The sequence below is a fragment of the Plecotus auritus genome (genome assembly GCF_963455305.1).
Source record: "Plecotus auritus genome assembly, chromosome: 12".
In the NCBI taxonomy this organism is placed as follows: domain Eukaryota; kingdom Metazoa; phylum Chordata; class Mammalia; order Chiroptera; family Vespertilionidae; genus Plecotus; species Plecotus auritus.
Window position 1 is genome coordinate 6,699,149 of NC_137778.1, and position 16,870 is coordinate 6,716,018.

The window sequence follows — 16,870 nt, forward strand, 5'->3', positions numbered from 1 at the left end:
ATGTTTAATCCCTTCACCCCCTGTATTCCCACCCCTCCCCAAGAACCTCCCACTTCGCACTGCCACCTCAAGACCTTTGTCCCTGGCTCCCTCTGTGCCACCACTGTCTTTTTTCCTCCACAGGTTTGTCAAGGCAAGCCAAGCAGAAGGGCTGCCTCATTATCTATAACTAAGTTGCGCTTCTGGGCTTGCTCTGTTAAGAAATTTGAAACCCTCCCTACCTGGTTTGGCTCAGGGGGTAGAGCGTCGTCGGCCTGCGGAATGAAGGGTCCTGGGTTCAACTCCTGTCAAGGGTACATGCCTGGGGTTGCAGGCTTGATCCCCAGTAGGGGGCATGCAGGAGGCAGGCGATCATTTATTCTCTCTCATCACTGATGTTTCTATCTCTCTCCCTCTCCCTTCCTCTCTGAAATCAATAAAGTTTTTTTAAAAAAAAACAACCTTGAAACCCAGATATTCTGAGGTCCATCATACCCATACCTCATGTGGCCCCAGGGGAGGAGAAGGGAGAATTAGGAAGCCCAGTTTTGCCTCAAGAGAAAAAGAGGCAAAGAGAGAAGGAAGTGCCAGGGCTCTCAACAGGCAGGGGGCTGGGCAGAGGCAGGCAGAAATGAGTGACTATGAAACACCATGGTCTTCAGAAGACCCTCAGTCCCTAGACAAGACACAGGTGCTGTTGTGGGCCTGGGCAGCCGCCATGTATGGAGTTCAACCACTGTTCCACGAGAGGCGGTGGAATTGGAGACATGATGTTTAGGGCTCCCTAAGGGTAGAACTTGGACCAAGGGATTAAAGCTTTACAGGGACCAAAATTGTGTTCAGTAGAAGAAACATATCTCTGATAGTCAGAGGCTGAATGGACTGCATTGGGAGAGGGTGATGCCATTAAAAGTATTCAAGAAAAGGTTGGAATGGCCTTTGTCAGGAATGCTATAGAAAGAATTCAAATATTAGAGAAACAGCCTGACGTCTTAGAGTCAAACATGCCTGGATCAAATAATTCTTTCCGAATTATTACCTGTGTGGCCTTGCTCTCTCTCAGAGGGTCAATATCTAATCCCTCTGAGCCTCAGTTTCCTTATCTGGGTAATGGGATAATGCGCAACCTCGGGACTAAAGTAAGGATTCAATAAGACAAAACATCAGAAAGCAACTGGCACTTAATGAGTGCCCAATACATGTCGATCCCCTTTCCATTGGGGGGCGGGGGGAAGAGCGCTAGGTTAGATGACCTCCAAGGTCTTTCTACCCGGAGTATGACTGAAAACCTTCCTAGTTGTTGAGCGGGAAGGCTACATCTGGGAGAGATAGGAAAGTCAGGATTGGGTAGGTGAGGGCAGGAGGAAGAATGATGCTGATAGAATGGTCTGGGAACATTCAAAGAGGTCATCCCTGCAAGCTCCTTGTCCTCCCGCCCCCTTCTGACCTAGAAAGAAAGAGAAAAGTTGGATTCTGGATTTTCAGTCCAGCCGGAGGGGTCTCAGTTTCCCCATCTGTGTAGTGAAGGAGAAAACGGTGCGGGAACAAACCGAAGCCAGCCTCCGCACGCCCTGCCCAGCCCTCCGTGAGCCACAGCCGCCCGTCGTCCTCGGGTCTTTATTGTGCTAACACTGCCGCTCAGAGCTCGGATCTCACACAGAACAATCTGGTCCAGAACCCACCCGCCCGGCCCGGGGACCTCGGCTTTGGCTGGGGACATTGGCCCCAACCTCTCAGGCACGTCCCCTCCTCCTCTCGGAGCCCTGGGGCCAGGGGATGTGAGAGGGTCCGGGGAGCCTTTACCTCCCGCCCCCCCCCCCTCCTCCCACTTTGGGGAGCAGGCTCTGCCGCCCCACTCATGTCCCGAGGAAAATGCCTTCCGTCCGCAGCCCCCGGGTGGCCTGGGCGGGCGGGGTCCGCGCAGACGGTGCGCGTCCCCAGCCGCGGGCGGGGAGCCGCACCCTCTTCGGCGGAGCGCAGCGGGCGGGCGCTCACACCACCAGGCCGTCCTTGCCCGGCCGCGACCCCCGGGCGCAGTCCTCAGACTCGGCGCAGGTGACCTTGACGTAGACCGGGGCCGGGCCCGCCTCGCAGGCGGCGGTGCGGGACGCCAGGGCCACGTCCTCGGGGCCGCCGCAGGGCGGGGGCGCGCACTGGCGGCGCTGCGAGCGGCGGGCGGTCTGCGGCGGGTACCCCAGCAGGTGGGTGACGCGGCTGCCGCGCCCGCGGGCCTGACACCCGGGCGCCACGGTGTCCTCTCTGTGGAGACAACAGGCGGGCGGTGAGCGGGCTCCGAAGCCACGCGGGCTGGCCTGGCGGAGCCCGGGCTGGCGCACCTCGGCGCCCGCGCCCCCTCCCGGCGCCTCCCGGCCCGGCCCCTGGTTCGCCTGCCCTCCAGCTACTCGCCCCGCTGCGGGTCGGGGCCATTCCTAGGCTCCAGCAGGGCTTGTCCACAAGGTCGGGACAGCCCAGGGCCCATCTAGGCGTTCTCAGCCCCTTTCTGATGTTTCCCCCGAACCACCGAACCACCGACTGGAATAGGTGGGAACCTCGGAGACCCAGGAGATGCTGTCCTGGTCCTTCTTCCCTAACTCCCCCTGACCTGCGCTCTCGCCCTCTCTTCTCACCTCCCGCCCGCAATCTTCACCTTTTTCTCCGCACTGCAATCATTAGCACTGCAAGTCTTGTTCTATTTTTATTTCTAGTTTGTTTCTAATATAAATTAGTAGCACTACTCTTAAGAACTCTTTTTAAATACACAAGACCAGAGTTCTCACCACTCACTAGAGGGGAAATGTGGAAAACCACAGGTCCTGCCCTCCAGGAGCTTACAGTCTAGGCGAGACAGAGAGGGGCGCACAGAGGGCGGTGGGGGCGGGGTGCGGAGCTGAAGACTGGGCATGAGGCGGGAGAGAAGCCATGCGGCCAGGGCAGGTCGGCATGCCGCGGTCCCAGTGCTCCATGGCGATGGCGGGCAAGGTTGGAGTGGCGGGCGGGGGTGAGGAAGGGCAGGGCGCCGTCCCCTGTCCACAGCAGCATGCAGCATGCATCAGGTTTTACCTGATCTCATTAGACAAGTCTCCGCAGGCCCCGCTGCGGTTGCCATAGCCGAAGGCCCCGCGGGCCCCGCCAGCTCCCCCGCAGCAGCAGCAGGTGAGCGCCCAGATGGCCAGCAGCAGGCAGCCCAGCAGGAGCAGAGAGCCCAGCACTGCGCCGACGATCACGCCTGCACGCCGGGAGTCTGCGGAGAGAAGGAGAGGCTTGTCAGGCTCTCCCAGGGCAGAGCTCCGTGGGAAAGGGGCTCAGGGCCCTGGGACACTCAGTGAGGAGGTGTGTGTGTGTGTGTGTGTGTGTGTGTGTGTGTGGGCGGGGGAGGGGGGGAGATGCAAGTTAACCCCTATGTTTGCATATTTCTCCCAGGGCTTCCCACCTGCCCTAGGCAGAGACCTACACAGGATGCAATGGGCAGGCAGAGCCAGCTCAGGCTCCCAAACACAGCCCAGGCCCCTCCAGTCCAGCTACAGGGCCCCCAAGGCCAGGGCACCTACCTGAGCCCTTCATCTCCACCACGCACACACTGTAGCCCACGTGGTTGGCCACGGTGCACTGGTACAGCCCATCGTCCTCATGGGAGATGTCCTTCAACACCAGATCGCCGTTAAACACACCTGAAACTGAAGTTACCGCAGGGCTACAGTGAGGTGGAGGGGCCTGGTGTCTGAAAGCCTCACCCCTGCCTTGGCACTGTGGGGTGGAAGGAGGGACAGTATGGGCACACACACTCCGGTCCACTCCCAGGTGAGTTACCCTCCCCCTGCTGAAACAGAGAAGGTAGGAAGAAACCCTCTGCCCTGGCTGGTGTTGCTCAGTGGATGGAGCATGAGGATCCCAAGTTGGATTCCAGGCAAGGGCACATGCCCAGGTTGCTGGCTCGATCCCCAGTAGGGGGCATGCAGGAGGCAGCCAATCAAAGATTATCTTCATCATTGATGTTTCTATCCCCCTCTCCCTCTCTCTTCCTCTCTGAAATCAATAAAAATATATTTAAATTTAAAAAGACTGTCAAACCTCAGAGGGAAGGAAGGGGAGGATGGGGGTAAGTGGGAGAGATCAACCAAAGGACTTGTATGCATGCATATAAGCCTAACCAGTGGTCACAGACAACAGGGGCATGCGTGGGGAGGGGTTTGGGATGGGAATGAGGGGATGAGGACAAAGATGTGATACCTTAATCAATAAAGAAATTAATAAAAATAAAAGAACCCTTCCACCAGCCACAGGACTGAGACATCACTAATTCACTCTGTGGCCTTAGAGAAACATGCCCCTTCTCCGAGCCTCGGCCTCCCCCTTTGTACGGTGAAGCTGGGGTTACAGCAAAGGAATTCTAAGGCTCCCTCCAGCTCTAATCGTCTTGGTTGGATTTTGAGTGCTAGCCGGTTTCTCTGTATGCTGGCAGCTTTGCACACTTCACCCCACTTAATCCTCACAGGCCCCTGGAAGAAAGATGTTCTTACTCCCTTTTCATACATGATGAACCAAGGCGCAGAGAGGGTAAGCCACTTGCCTGATTCTTGCAGTCCGCAGTCCAGCCAGGACTCAAGCCCAGCTCAGCTGTCTATCTCAGACTGTGCTCTTTCCAAATTAACCACTCTGCTTTGGGCTAACCCTGCCCCACCCCTTTGCCTCCTCTTCTCTCAATAGCAACTTCTGAAACAGGCTCAGAGGAGGCGTCTCCCACAGGGGTTCTAGGTTGGACTTGGTGCCACTGATGGCTCAGGGAGGCTCCAGTGGGTCCCAAAATCCTGATCTTCCACTCATCCCGCCCACCTCTTCCTGGTCCCCCTCACCTTGATTGATGGAGCTGTGGAAGGACTCCTGATAGGACAGCTCAGACTGGAAACTGTGCTGCGAGTGATAGGACCCTGCACGGTAGGGGTGGGTGTGCCCACTGATCTTGGCCCACTTGTAGGAGAGAGGCGGGGTGCCCCCACTGGCAAAGCACTTCAGCACCACATCATTGCCATACGCCATGTGGCCCTCAGACCAGCACATGGGCACTGCGGGTCGAGCTGCAGGAAAGCAGGCAATTGTGAGCCAGGCTCAGCCAAGAGGCACAGTTGGGCTCAGAGTGGCCATGCTGGCCTCGGCTCTGAAGTCTAGAGAAGGGGAGCCCAGAGGAGACTGGCCATACCTTGGACGGTGACGATGACCTTCCGGGTAGCCATCGTGGTCTTCTTCACCCGGCACTCATAGGTGGCTGTGTCGGAGACCTGCAGGTTCATGAGATTGATGGACGCATCGTACTGGCTGGGGTCTGAGGCTGCAAAGCGCACCCTCTGCTGCAGGTGGGGGAGGTTGCCCTGGTTGATTCTCTTGTCCTGGTAGCTAAGGAACTGTGAGGAAGAGAGGAAAACAGGGTGGTGAGACAGGCAGAGCCCAGGAGGCCCAGGTGGGCAAGTCACTCAAATTTTCCGAGACTCACTTTTCTCAGCTGAAAAGTGGGAATGATGATGCCTGGCCCACTGACCCTTACAAAATGGGTGGGACCAAGTAAGAGCAAGTACTTGGGAACGCATAAGGGTGAGTTGGGAACTTCTTTTTTCCTCTCACCTAAGGATATGTTTATTGATTTTAGAAAGAGAGGAAGGGAGAGAGAGAGAGAAACACTGATGTGAGAGAGAAATATTGATCCATTGCCTCCTGTACATGCCATGACTGGGGATGGAACCCACAACCTAGGTATGTGCCCTGAGCAGGAATCAAGTCCACAGCCTTTTGGTATACAGGACGATGCACCAACCAACCGAGCCACCTGGCCAGGGCATGGGAACTTCTTAAAGGCAGGTACCACCCCTTTGGAGTGATTGCAGAGCTCTTATCTCTATTGCCCCATTCCACAAGAGGCCTTAGGGGAAGTTCAAGGTCTTGGTTTTATTATCTTCCCTCCTCTCCCCTCAGAGTGTTGGCTGGCCATCAGGTAGACCATGGAGTGTAGGGTAAGGGGCACCATGTGCCCAGTACTCACCACATTCTCCCGATGTGAAGGGTCTGAATTGACCTGCATCCACTCTATGTCCAGCCCACTGGGACCATAATCCTCAGGGTCCAGGATGTAGGGGCAGCCCAGTCTTACATTGTCACCTTCTGCCAGGTACAGGATCTCCTGGCCATCCCCGTTGATTCTCACAGCAGACAGCAGTGCTAGGGGAAGAGAATGGGTCAGGTGAGGGGAACTGAGCCAGAACTTGGGTCGGCTTCAGCTTCTCCCTCCCCCATTCTATCAGCAGCAACCCAGGCTCAGTAGGGGTTCCACAGGAAGGAGGGGCTACTCTGAGTGTGTGTCTGTGTGTGCATGAAGCAGTATATGCAAGCCTGTGCATACATGCGTATGCATCATATTCTATGATGTGTAGAACTGCATCTGAATCCTGTTTGTATATATATAGCTGTTAGTTATGCTTGTATGTATGCATGATTGTGTATGCATGTAAGAGTATGTATACAAGTGTACATGTGTGCTTATGAGTATTTGTGGCTGCTTATTATACTGTAAGGATACTCATGCCATGACCAGGTGGGTTATCTGCTTTTATATTTACACTAGTGACCCGGTGCACAGATTCATGCACATTGAAAGGAAATTAATTAGAAGGTGGCTGGCGAGGTAGGACTGGGTGAGACGGGCCAGACACGCCCTGGAGTCAACCTCCCATGGTCCCTCCCTAGCTGGCTGCACCTGGGGGGCACCATGGCAGAGTGAGCGGGGTCCTTCTAGCAGGTGGGGTCCCTCGGCCTGGCCTGCAGGGATCAGGCCGAAACCAGGTCTCCGACATCCTGTGAGGGATCCCGGAGTGCGAGAGGGCACTCTGCAAAGTTGCTGTCGTACAGGGTGTGGAATGCAAACACAAGTGTGCAGTAAACCAAATTCAGGGCCGACAGTGCCCCAGCAGCAACATAACCCATGGCTGAAGGTGGAGTCGTGCAGCTCCATGAGGAATCGGGCTCTCTCCTCTCTGGTTTTGGGGTGCGTCACCCAAGAACCACCGCTGCCAAGTCACTGCAGCTTGGCAGCTCCTGCATTGAGCGTCTGCCCCCTGGTGGTCAGTGCGCATCATAGTGACTGGTCAGATGGTTGGACACTTAGCATACTAGCCTTTTATATATATACATGATTGTGTGTGTGTGTGTGTGTGTGTGTGTGTGTGTGTGTACAGTGTGCACATGGAGCACACAGAGCTGTTAAATGCTCTGATAGAGGAGTGTGGCTGGTTAAAAGCTGCCTCTGTCTGGGCCACATGAGGTGCTCCTACCTGGAGGCAGGAGGATTGGACAGCATCACCTCTGGGGTCCCTTCCCAGCCCAAGGAGTGGAAGACTGGAATGTCCGTGTGTGCGTCTTGCGTATGATGATGCACGTCTGGGGCTGTATGCCTGTGCGTGAGAGCAGGTGCCTGGTTGTGTCAGTGCTCTGAGTGATGGTGCATGCCTGTGCATGACAGTGGGTGGCCATGACTGAGCTGAATTCATGTGTGACGGTGAATAATGGTGTGTGCCTGGAATTGAGGCCACATACATCTATAGGACAATGAGCCTTGTGTGATGACGTGTAGCAGCGTGGACTGTGTGTCCTGCCCTCTCGTCATTGTTAGGCTCATGTACAGCTGCCCCCATATGCTCACTCCACTCAGGTCCCCTCCCACTGATGCCAGCCTGCCCCACTGAGTCAGCCTGGGTGAGACCTGGGGTCTAGAAACTCAGCACTGAGCTCCTCTCCTTTTTATTCTGAAGCCCCAGGCAAGCACTAGCCCCAACCAGTTGGACCTAGAGAGGAATAGAAGGGGGTGTGTCCAGGGCCCCAACCTTGGCAGGTAGAACAAGTAGGCTCTGCCTCCCAATCGCCTGCACCCCTTGCTCCCCAGACCCTTTGGCCCAGCCTGGATCACCCCTCTTCATTCTTTGTTGAGAGGCAACAAGTCCTTTGGAGTCTCAGCCCCTGGTCTCAGCTACTCACTCTGCTCTGCCCTCTCTGGCTCTCTCCTGGGACCCACCTCACAGCTAGACAGCATCACAGACACACAATTACACTGCCACAGCCAAACACACAGACACGCTCTTACAAGCCTTCTAAATGCAGGGACGCACTTAAGGGGTTCCACCTTCCTACACTCGAATACTATCAGATTCATACAGAGACACATCTGCACACCAACACAGGTCCAGATTAATCCAGAAGACACGCCCACTGCACAGGGCATAGTCCATGTGTGCTCATTCAAGACCAAGCCTACCTGCAGAAGCTTACCCGGTTCTGAAGAGCCAGCACGCACTCTTGCGACACCCAACAGCGCAGGCATCCCTGAACTTGCCCCTCAGAACCCTGGCTAGACCATCAGCCCCGCTCTAACCCCGCTAGGCTCCAGGGGCACCCAGAGCAGGCAGGCTCCCTGCTGGGGCTCTAACGGGACCTGATGATGCCTCCTCCAGCCCCAGACAGAACAGCAGCTCATTTCTGAGATAAGGATCCAGATGCCATCTACCAGGTCCTGGGGCGGCACAAGGCAAGCCAGGGATGAGCCAGAACTCTGCAGAGAGCACAGCCTCCGCCCTAAGGGCTCCTGGAAGCAACCCACAAAGAGAAGACTCTTCCCTGCACCTGGGGGCCAGCCGACGGGAGGGTAAGTATTCAGGGAAGGGGCCTGGAAGGAGGGGCAAGCTGGAAGAGTGCCTGCACCCCGCACTAGGCTCTGTGTCTTCCTCTGTCCCAGGCCAGGGAGCCTCACCCTAGCCGTTCCGTCTCCCTAGAAGCTGCCTCAATCTCTTCCTAAGGGCTCCAATCTTTCTGCTCGCCTTTACTCTCCTGGGGAAGTTCTTCCTGGTGTCTCACCCTGATTTCTCTTGCTGTGACACTGAGGGAGTAGGAGAGAAGAGAGAGGCAGGAGAGAGGAAAGAGAGCCAGAGAGGAAGAGAGCCCTGGGCAGGGAGATTCGGGGAGAGGGGAGGAAATGCCAGCGGGCTGCCAGGAAGAGGGCAGTGCTGACTACTCGTCCCCCAGGGGCGCACCCTCTGTGGATGTCACCTCAACAGTAGTGTCTATTCTCAACTGGAAATCCTTTGTGAATTTCCAAGCTGCTTCCAGAGCTCCTCACCCTCCCTCTGGAGGTGCAGAAGGAGAGGGGAGGGAGGGGAGAAAAGGAGGCCCCACAAGAGGGTATTGGTGCATAAATACACTCAGCACACACCCAGGACACGTGCCACCCACACGGAGATGTGCCAGGTTCCCACAGCACGGCCAGAGCTTCCTGCACAGGCTCCGCCAGCCCAGCTCTCACCAAACAGGGGGAGTTGTAGACATTTTGCCAGAAACTCATCATTCTCTCTCTCTCTCTCTCTCTCTCTCTCTCTCTCTCTCTCTCTCTCTCACACACACACACACACACACACACACACACACACACACACACACGGGCTGAAAATACTTCCCCCTTCATAAGCTCCTTCTCCCACACTCCCTCGCCCCCAGCCCAGACCCCGGGGTGGGTCTCCGAGCCATTTCCAGCAGTGCCCACACAGAGTGGCCCTTGCTGAGACTTGCCCCAACCTGGGCAGGGAGCCAGGACATCCAACCTGAGCCCTGCCCTCAGCGGGAGCCCCAGTGGGGTGAAGAGACTGTGGCGTTGCTGTCCCCACCCTCCTCCGGCCTCATCCTGGAGGGGAGCACCACCCTGGCCCTCTCACAACACAAGGCCTGGCGTGGAGGTCTCCGGTCAGGGCTGTGACTGGCAGCGCTGGCAGCAGCCACGCAGGCCACATGCGCTGAGGCTCTGCCCCCTGCAGGCAGCTCCCTGGCCTGGCTCTGGATACACACACACTGGTGAAAGGCTCCTTCCCAGGCTCCTCCTCAGCCCCAGCCAGCTTCGCTGCTCACCTGCCCATCCACCCCACTCCCAGTTTCCAGTCCCTGTACTCAGGCACTGCAGGTGCATGCCAGTGTGAGCCCCACAATGAGGGGCCACCCAAGACCTCTGCCCCAAACTCCTGGGAGAGGCCCCTGGGCAATATCCAAACCTGGTGGCAGCAGGGCAAGGGTGGGCCGCGCCCTGCCAGGGCATCTCAGAAACCGCCAGGCTGCCCCTCAGCGCCCCTTTCTCTGCCATCCAGCGTGTGGGCATCCCTGCCTGCTGCCCAGCCCCATACCTGGGCACAGGCACACCAGCAGAAGGTGGAAGGCTCCTCGAACTCCCATGTCTCTAGGTCAGTGTCTCCTCCGCCTGGGCTGGGTGTCCCTGGGCCGGCGGCAGTGGGGCTGTGGCAGTGGGGCCGGTGCAGTGCGTGTGTAGGGATGGGTGGAGGGAGGGGGAGATGAGGGCCCAGACACTGCCCCGGGGTGGTAGGAAGGTGCAATGAGGGCCCGGCTGGGGAGCAGCCAGAGTTATTTCTATGGGAGGGAGGGGGCCAGGTCCCCGCCTTGGGGAGGAGTCCCCAAAACCCTAATTACCGGGGTGACAGAGTGGCCTACCCAGGCATTACCCAGCCATCACCCAAGCTCTTCCCTATCCAGAGAGTGGGGCAGGGCTGCCAGTGGGACTTGTAATTAGGCACCTGTTAAACTTCCACTTCCTCCTGGCCCCGTCCTCAGTGGCAATAGTCACCCCCTTTTATGGCATCTGTGGAGCGCCCCTCACCACTTGGGTTTGTTACCTTCTTCCCCAGGGGAAAATGGAAGAGGAAGGAGAAGCCAGGCTTGGGGAGGAGGGTGTCCAGGCTTGAAGGATTAGCACTGACTTCATGGCATAGGGGTCCCACACACTCTCCAAATCCTGCCCCTTCCTAACCCTCTGAAGGGGTCTGTGGGAAGGGGCACCAGCGAGGGGCACTCGGGCTGGAGGGAAGGCCCAGGCAGATGAAAGGGGCCCAGGGTTGCCCGGTCCGCCTTCCACCTGAGGCCTCTGGCCCCTCAAAGAAAGTCAGCCCTACTGAGCTCGGCGAGAGAGGGAAGAGGTAGGTTTGGGATCAGGGTTTTCCCCTGGCTGCCCCCTCAATGCCCCCGAACAATACCTGATGCAAGGTCATCCTCGAATGTAGGGGATCCCTAGGAGCTGGGGGTGTTAGAAGGATCCAGCCCAAACTCCCACACAGAACTAAAACCAGTCGGTGAGGCCTGAGGGGAGAAGGGCCAGGTGTGTGGAGGGGGCCCAGCAAGTGAAGGGGTTAGTGAGGGGATGCTGGGGAGAACAGCACCAAGAGGGCCAGGGAAGGGGTGTGCCTGTGTGTGCCCACTCACCGGCATGTGCCACGTCTCTCCTGAGGACGGCTAAGCCCCCGTGTGCACTTCTTTTGGGGACTTTTTGGTGTCTTCGCTTCTGTGCGCAGGGAGGGAGACCAAGGACCTGCATAACCTGGCCTGCTCATCCGGGTGACTGAGACGACAAGGTGGGCAAGTTCGAGGTGGGTGGGAGGGTCCTGGTGGGCTGAGGAAGTGGAGGGGCAACCCTTGCTGGTTGGTCCAGGGGGGTCCCAGGACAGGCCTTGGGCCTCCCATGGGCGTCAGGAGAGGTGAGTCAGGTCATGAGTGGCTCCATTCAACAGCCCACCCCTTCCCTGCCGGGGCACAAGAAGGAGGGGAGAAGACTCATGGGGAGAGTGATGAGACAGGGGTCCTACCAGGGCTGACCCCTCCAGGAAAAATGAGACAGAACAATAAGGAAGCACAAGGGTCTCATACATTGCTGCGCTCCAAACCCCTCCACCCACACCCCAACAATAACAGAGTGCTGAGACCCACTAGATGTACACAATGAGTATCCCCATTTCTTTATTTATTTTGAGGTTTATAGGATTGTCCTGCACACTCTGGAAAGCAGGGATCATTATCCCCACTTAAAAAATGTGGAACAGGGGCCTGGAGACGCATGAAGATTCAGCTCAGTTGATGCTGCTGGGGCCGGACCAAGTGGGGGACACCCAGGCATCATGATTCTTGATCCAGAGTGGTCCAAGAAAGGGGCTTGGTGATCCTACGGGTTACTAGACTGACCCCTGGAGACAAAGCATGGAAGGTCAGTGATTGGGAGAAGGCAGAGCAGGTGGGACCGGGAAGAGGGAGTAAGGCTATCGTTCCATTAAACTGAAGTGCAGGGTTGGAGTTTAATTGAGTTCTGATTTCAGCTAATGTTAGAGTTGGAATGAAGGTTGGGGTGAAGGTTGGGGTTAATTGGATTTATGAGGCTAAGGTCAGATTTGAGGTTGAGATGGTAATTAAGGTTGAGATTAGGGTTAGCATAACAGCCAGAACTGAGGCTAGGGTTGATGGCTGGGACCCATGTTATGATACAGAATAGGGTTTACAGCTATGCTTGAAATGCAATCAAAGGGTGGGTGGAGATTGATGTAGACTTGGGATTGCAGCTGGGTTAGAATTGCGTTTTGAATTTGAACAGACTGTGCTTAGGGTTAGAACATGGGTTAAAGTTATATGGGCAGGAGGGTGCATTAGGTTTTATTTATGACACAGAAAAACCTAAGCCTCCATCTGCTAAAGCCAAGTTTGGCTAGAATTTTTATCCCTGTGCTCTGGGAGAATGCCAATGGCACATAGTGACTGGGGGCCCCAGATTTTGGGGAAAGTTACAAATATACAGGAACCCATCTGATGGGTATGAAGCAACTTAATCCAATGACAAATGTAACCTCTGAAGTCCTGCTCCGTGACCTCAGCTCACCACCTATAAAGCTCCCAGCAGTGATCTGGGGAGGGGATACAGGAAGCTATTTTCAATGAGTGGGGCTCTCACGCCACATTGATCAAGTAGATGGGGTCTATCAGAAGTAGGTTTACTGGGGCGGGGGGGGGTCCTGGTTTTGGAGTCTAAGAGACAGAAGTTGGGGAAGAGCGAGGTCCGAGGTGCTCCTAGAAGAACAGGCACTTTTGAGGGTACCATGCAGGGGCCGCTCCAAGCCTCAAAAGGCAAGGGACATTTTTGCTCTCCTCTGACCCATTGAAGGCTAATTGCCACCTCCTTGCAATTTGGGGCCCATAAAAGAAGCTGTCAGCCTTCCTGCCTTGTGCCCTGAGCCCTGCTTGGCTGGGGAAGCGGGGGGGGCGGGGGGGGGGGGCAGTGGTGGAGTGAGGGTACTGGGTATCAGTTTAGTTTAGGCCTAGCCCATGGCCCCCTCCCCCTGGAACCATCCCACAGCCCAAGTTTCTCTCTGAGCTTCATCTTCAGTAGAGGAAGAGGGCCCGCTCCTGGGAGGACCCCTACCCCAATTCTTCTCTCTCCTTTTCCCCGATCCGGTCTCCACCCAAAGATCCTATTTCCCCACCACTTCCTTTTCAGGTCCCATAAAGGTCTGAACAGAATCTGGAGACTACTGGGGTTCCCTCTGGGCCCCCAGGAGAGACAGTGATTACTAAGAAGCAGAGGAACACAGGTGGCACCCAGTGACTCATCTGGGGGTCCTGAGAGAAAGACAGGAGGCAGAAGGCCAGGCTATGACCTCGGGCCCAATTCACAAATTTCCAAAAAGGGTCCCTTGCTTTTGCCTGAGAAATTTAGAGATGTCCAGGGGAGAATGGCCCCTCTTTTTTGCATACCCCACGGTTTGGGTTGTATTTGCTTCTATTCTAAGACAGAAACAGAAACTCAAAGACAGAGGCTTAGAAAGCAATGAACAGACACAGAGGAGAGGGGAAGAGGCAAGTCAAGAACCTAGAGAAGCCCAGAGACTGTTTCTGAGGTGAGGCACAGCCTGACCCCAGAACATTTGGGGGAAGGACAGGAGGAAGGCTTGGTCCACCTACTCTTCCTCCAAAGTGTCCTTCACAGCAACTTGGCACAACCCCTGTAGGCCCCGCCCCCACCTGCCCAGACTGTCCCTCCAACTCCTCTCCCAGACCCCCTGAGCTCAGGCTCAAGTTCACATCTCCTCTCCAGCCACCCTCCCCTTTTTCTGCAACTTGACCCTTTTTTCCCCACATATATTTTTATTGATTTCAGAGAGGAAGGGGGAGGGGGAGAGAGATAGAAACATCAATGATGAGAGAGAATTATTGATTGGCTGCCTCCTGTATGCCCCACACTGGGGATCGAACCCACAACTCAGGCATGTTCCCTTGACCGGAATCTAACACAGCACCCTTCAGTCCACAGGCCGACATTCTATCCACTGAGCCAAACCAGGTAGGGCAATTGGACCCTTTCTAAAGTGCACTCACACACACACACACACACACAGAGTCGGCAGGCTCCCTTGCACCTCTCCCGAGTCCTCATGTAGACCAGGCTCACCCCACAACCCCAAGGAGTGACAGCAGAGTCCTGGAATGGCCGTACAGAGAAAGCCGCTGAGGAAAGGGCTGGGGACAGCAGTCATGAGCGGTGCAGGATGGACAACTTGCTAAGCCTTAGGGAGGGCAGACAAGGCACCCGTGGCCACAGTCACAGAGAAGCCAGTGGCCGCTACAGCTGCTGCCCCTTCCCCCAGCTCTCGGTGAAGGGTTGGGGCTGGAGAACTACCAGTTGAGGCCATGATGGATGAGAAGAGTGGGGGGCTTAGAGGTGGCATAGGTGGCGTGATGGGAGGATGTCAAGTTCAGCTGAGGACGGGTTAGAGCCAGTTAGAAATAAAAATCACGTGTGGGGTTCTGTTTCAGAATTTGGGTTAGGGTTAGTGACTGTGGTCCAGATAAGGACCAGTAGGCAAGAGTTTTGGACACATGTGACCTTGGGACTCCCTGAGCCCCTACTCAGGCTTGCCAAGCCTCAGCAGTTCCTACTGGTCCACCCCAGAAGCGGGATGCCAGAAGGGAGCCTGTTAGATATGCCCATATCTCTCCCATCGAGTGATATCCTGGAGCTGGCCCAGACTCGTAAGAGCAAACAGTCTGAAATAAACTCTTTATTGCACTAAAAATAAAAATAAAAAAAGCAAATAGCACTGCAGTGGGCCCCATTACTGAAAGGAGTGGCTGTCAGCACTGTGACAAAGGGTGGTTGATTAGATGCTATGAACTGAACTGTTATCAAGGGAATAGTGGAGGAAAGAAGAATTCCCTTGTAAGGAGAATGTGAATTCCTGATGACAGACCTGAAGAAGAATTAAGAGACCCTAAAGATAAAAGATTTCCTCCTCACCAAGATCAACCATATACTGCAGAACCTTCATCTACTCAGCAAATGGGCTGGGCCTTGCCCTAGGCCCCGGGAGCAGCAATTAATGGAACGCAGTATCTGTCCTAGAGCATCCAGGCTGCTGGGGGAAACAGACAAGGATGGGGGTGCCAACCCCTCGTCCCAACATGATGAGCTATGGTGACCACAGCAAGGCCCGGGCCTGGTGAACAGGATGTCTGGAGCTATCTGATGATGTGGGGGAGGACTGAGAGTGGAGAGAGGGGGCTGGAAGAGTACTTGGGTCCTTAGAAACTAAACTTGGACCCTGCCAGAGACCACAGAGAAGAGAGTAAGTCAAGAGAGACAGCCTTGGTGGTTATATTTGGACTGAGGAGGGAAGATCCTTGAGGACTGAATCCCTGGGCACCTTCTGCCCAATCCACCAGAGCACTGGCTGGGATCAGAGCCAGGCCTGCCGTGTACGTTTGTACGTAGAGAGAGAGACAGACCTTGCTTGGATGGACTAAACCATATGCCCACTGGGACTCTGACCCTTGAATTTGTAGAAATAAAGTTTGCCTTTGATTCTCTAGTCTGAGTTCCCCCAACAGATATCCGCAGAGGGCAACTGTGGTTCCCTCAGTCCCCAGCAGCCCCAGGCCGCCTTGCTTTCCTGGCAAACCACAGAGCTAAGCCGAGTGTGTGTCTGCTTCGGAGCCTTCCCTACTAAGCCTGTCCTGACCAGCCCTCCCTCTGCTCTCCATGTTTGTTTCCTGTTGCCTGGACACTGACTAGGAACCGGGAAGGAATGTGGGGAAGGTGGTGCCAGCGGGGGCAGGGCTCAGAAGTACCACACATCACCCAGGGCAGGAGAGCTACAGGCCCAGCCAATGGCTGAAGTGGAGTGTTCCTGGCTTTCCCTGTCTCCCTCCCACTAACAACCACTCACCCCCAACCCCACCCCCACCCCCACCCTGCAAAAAAAAAAAAAAAAGAACTCAAAAAAGCCATGTGTTTTTAGAACTTTGGACACGGGGTCAGGCTGTATCTGAAGGGGCATCATGTAAAAAAAAAAAAAAAACACCTGAACTTGTTTAGTGTGGTCTCAAAGCACTGGGCATGCACAGGAAGACATATACTGACTCAATATTAAGAACTTTCTGAGCACTGGGCTGATCGGAGATGGTTGGGGTTTTTATGACTCTCAGGAAGTGCAAGCAAGCTCAGACTCTCCAACCATTTGATTTAGAGATTACAAAGGAGATTCAAGCACTAGTGGGTCCTTGAGATCCTTTCCAGCCGTGAGATTCTATGATCCGGTGCTCACACCGATCAGCCCAGGGACAAACAGTTTTCCCCTGGCGCTGTGGGGAAAAGCTCCTTAGCTCTGGGCAGTTTCTCCTGCCCCCCACTCACTCCCACCCCCTTGACTTCTACTTTTAAGAGAAGGGGTCTTCTAAGGAAGCCACCCAAAACCTCAGCCTTATTCCTGTCCCAGCCTCCAAGTCATCAGAGGGCATTGAGATCATCGTGACCCCTCTCCCAAGGACCTGGAGAATGCAGGAAGGAATGCAGAGCTTGCACTGCAAGAACATCCCAGTTGGGAGAGTGGGAGCTAAGACAGAGGGAGGTCTAAGCCATTCAAAGCCAGGCAAATCAAGAATAACTTAGCCTACTCTGGGACTCTAGATTTCTGTGGTGTTGGAAATGACCTTCTTCCAGGTAACCTTGGTGTAATTTGCCAGTATAGATCTCAGAGTATGGAAGGGAGAGAGAATG

At 55.4% G+C, this 16,870-nt stretch overlaps 1 protein-coding gene across 1 annotated transcript; it reads right to left on the reverse strand.

Annotated features, from left to right (window-relative positions):
• Window positions 1–1,970: 1,970 nt before the first annotated feature.
• On the reverse strand, window positions 1,971–10,224 carry VSIG8 (V-set and immunoglobulin domain containing 8; the record flags this gene model as incomplete). Its single annotated transcript, XM_080647782.1, has 7 exons — window positions 1,971–2,238; window positions 3,040–3,220; window positions 3,528–3,647; window positions 4,830–5,051; window positions 5,174–5,375; window positions 6,008–6,183; window positions 10,176–10,224. 7 exons carry the CDS (start codon window positions 10,222–10,224, stop codon window positions 1,971–1,973), a joined length of 1,218 nt encoding a protein of 405 aa, XP_080503908.1.
• Between the last annotated feature and the right edge of the window lie 6,646 nt (window positions 10,225–16,870).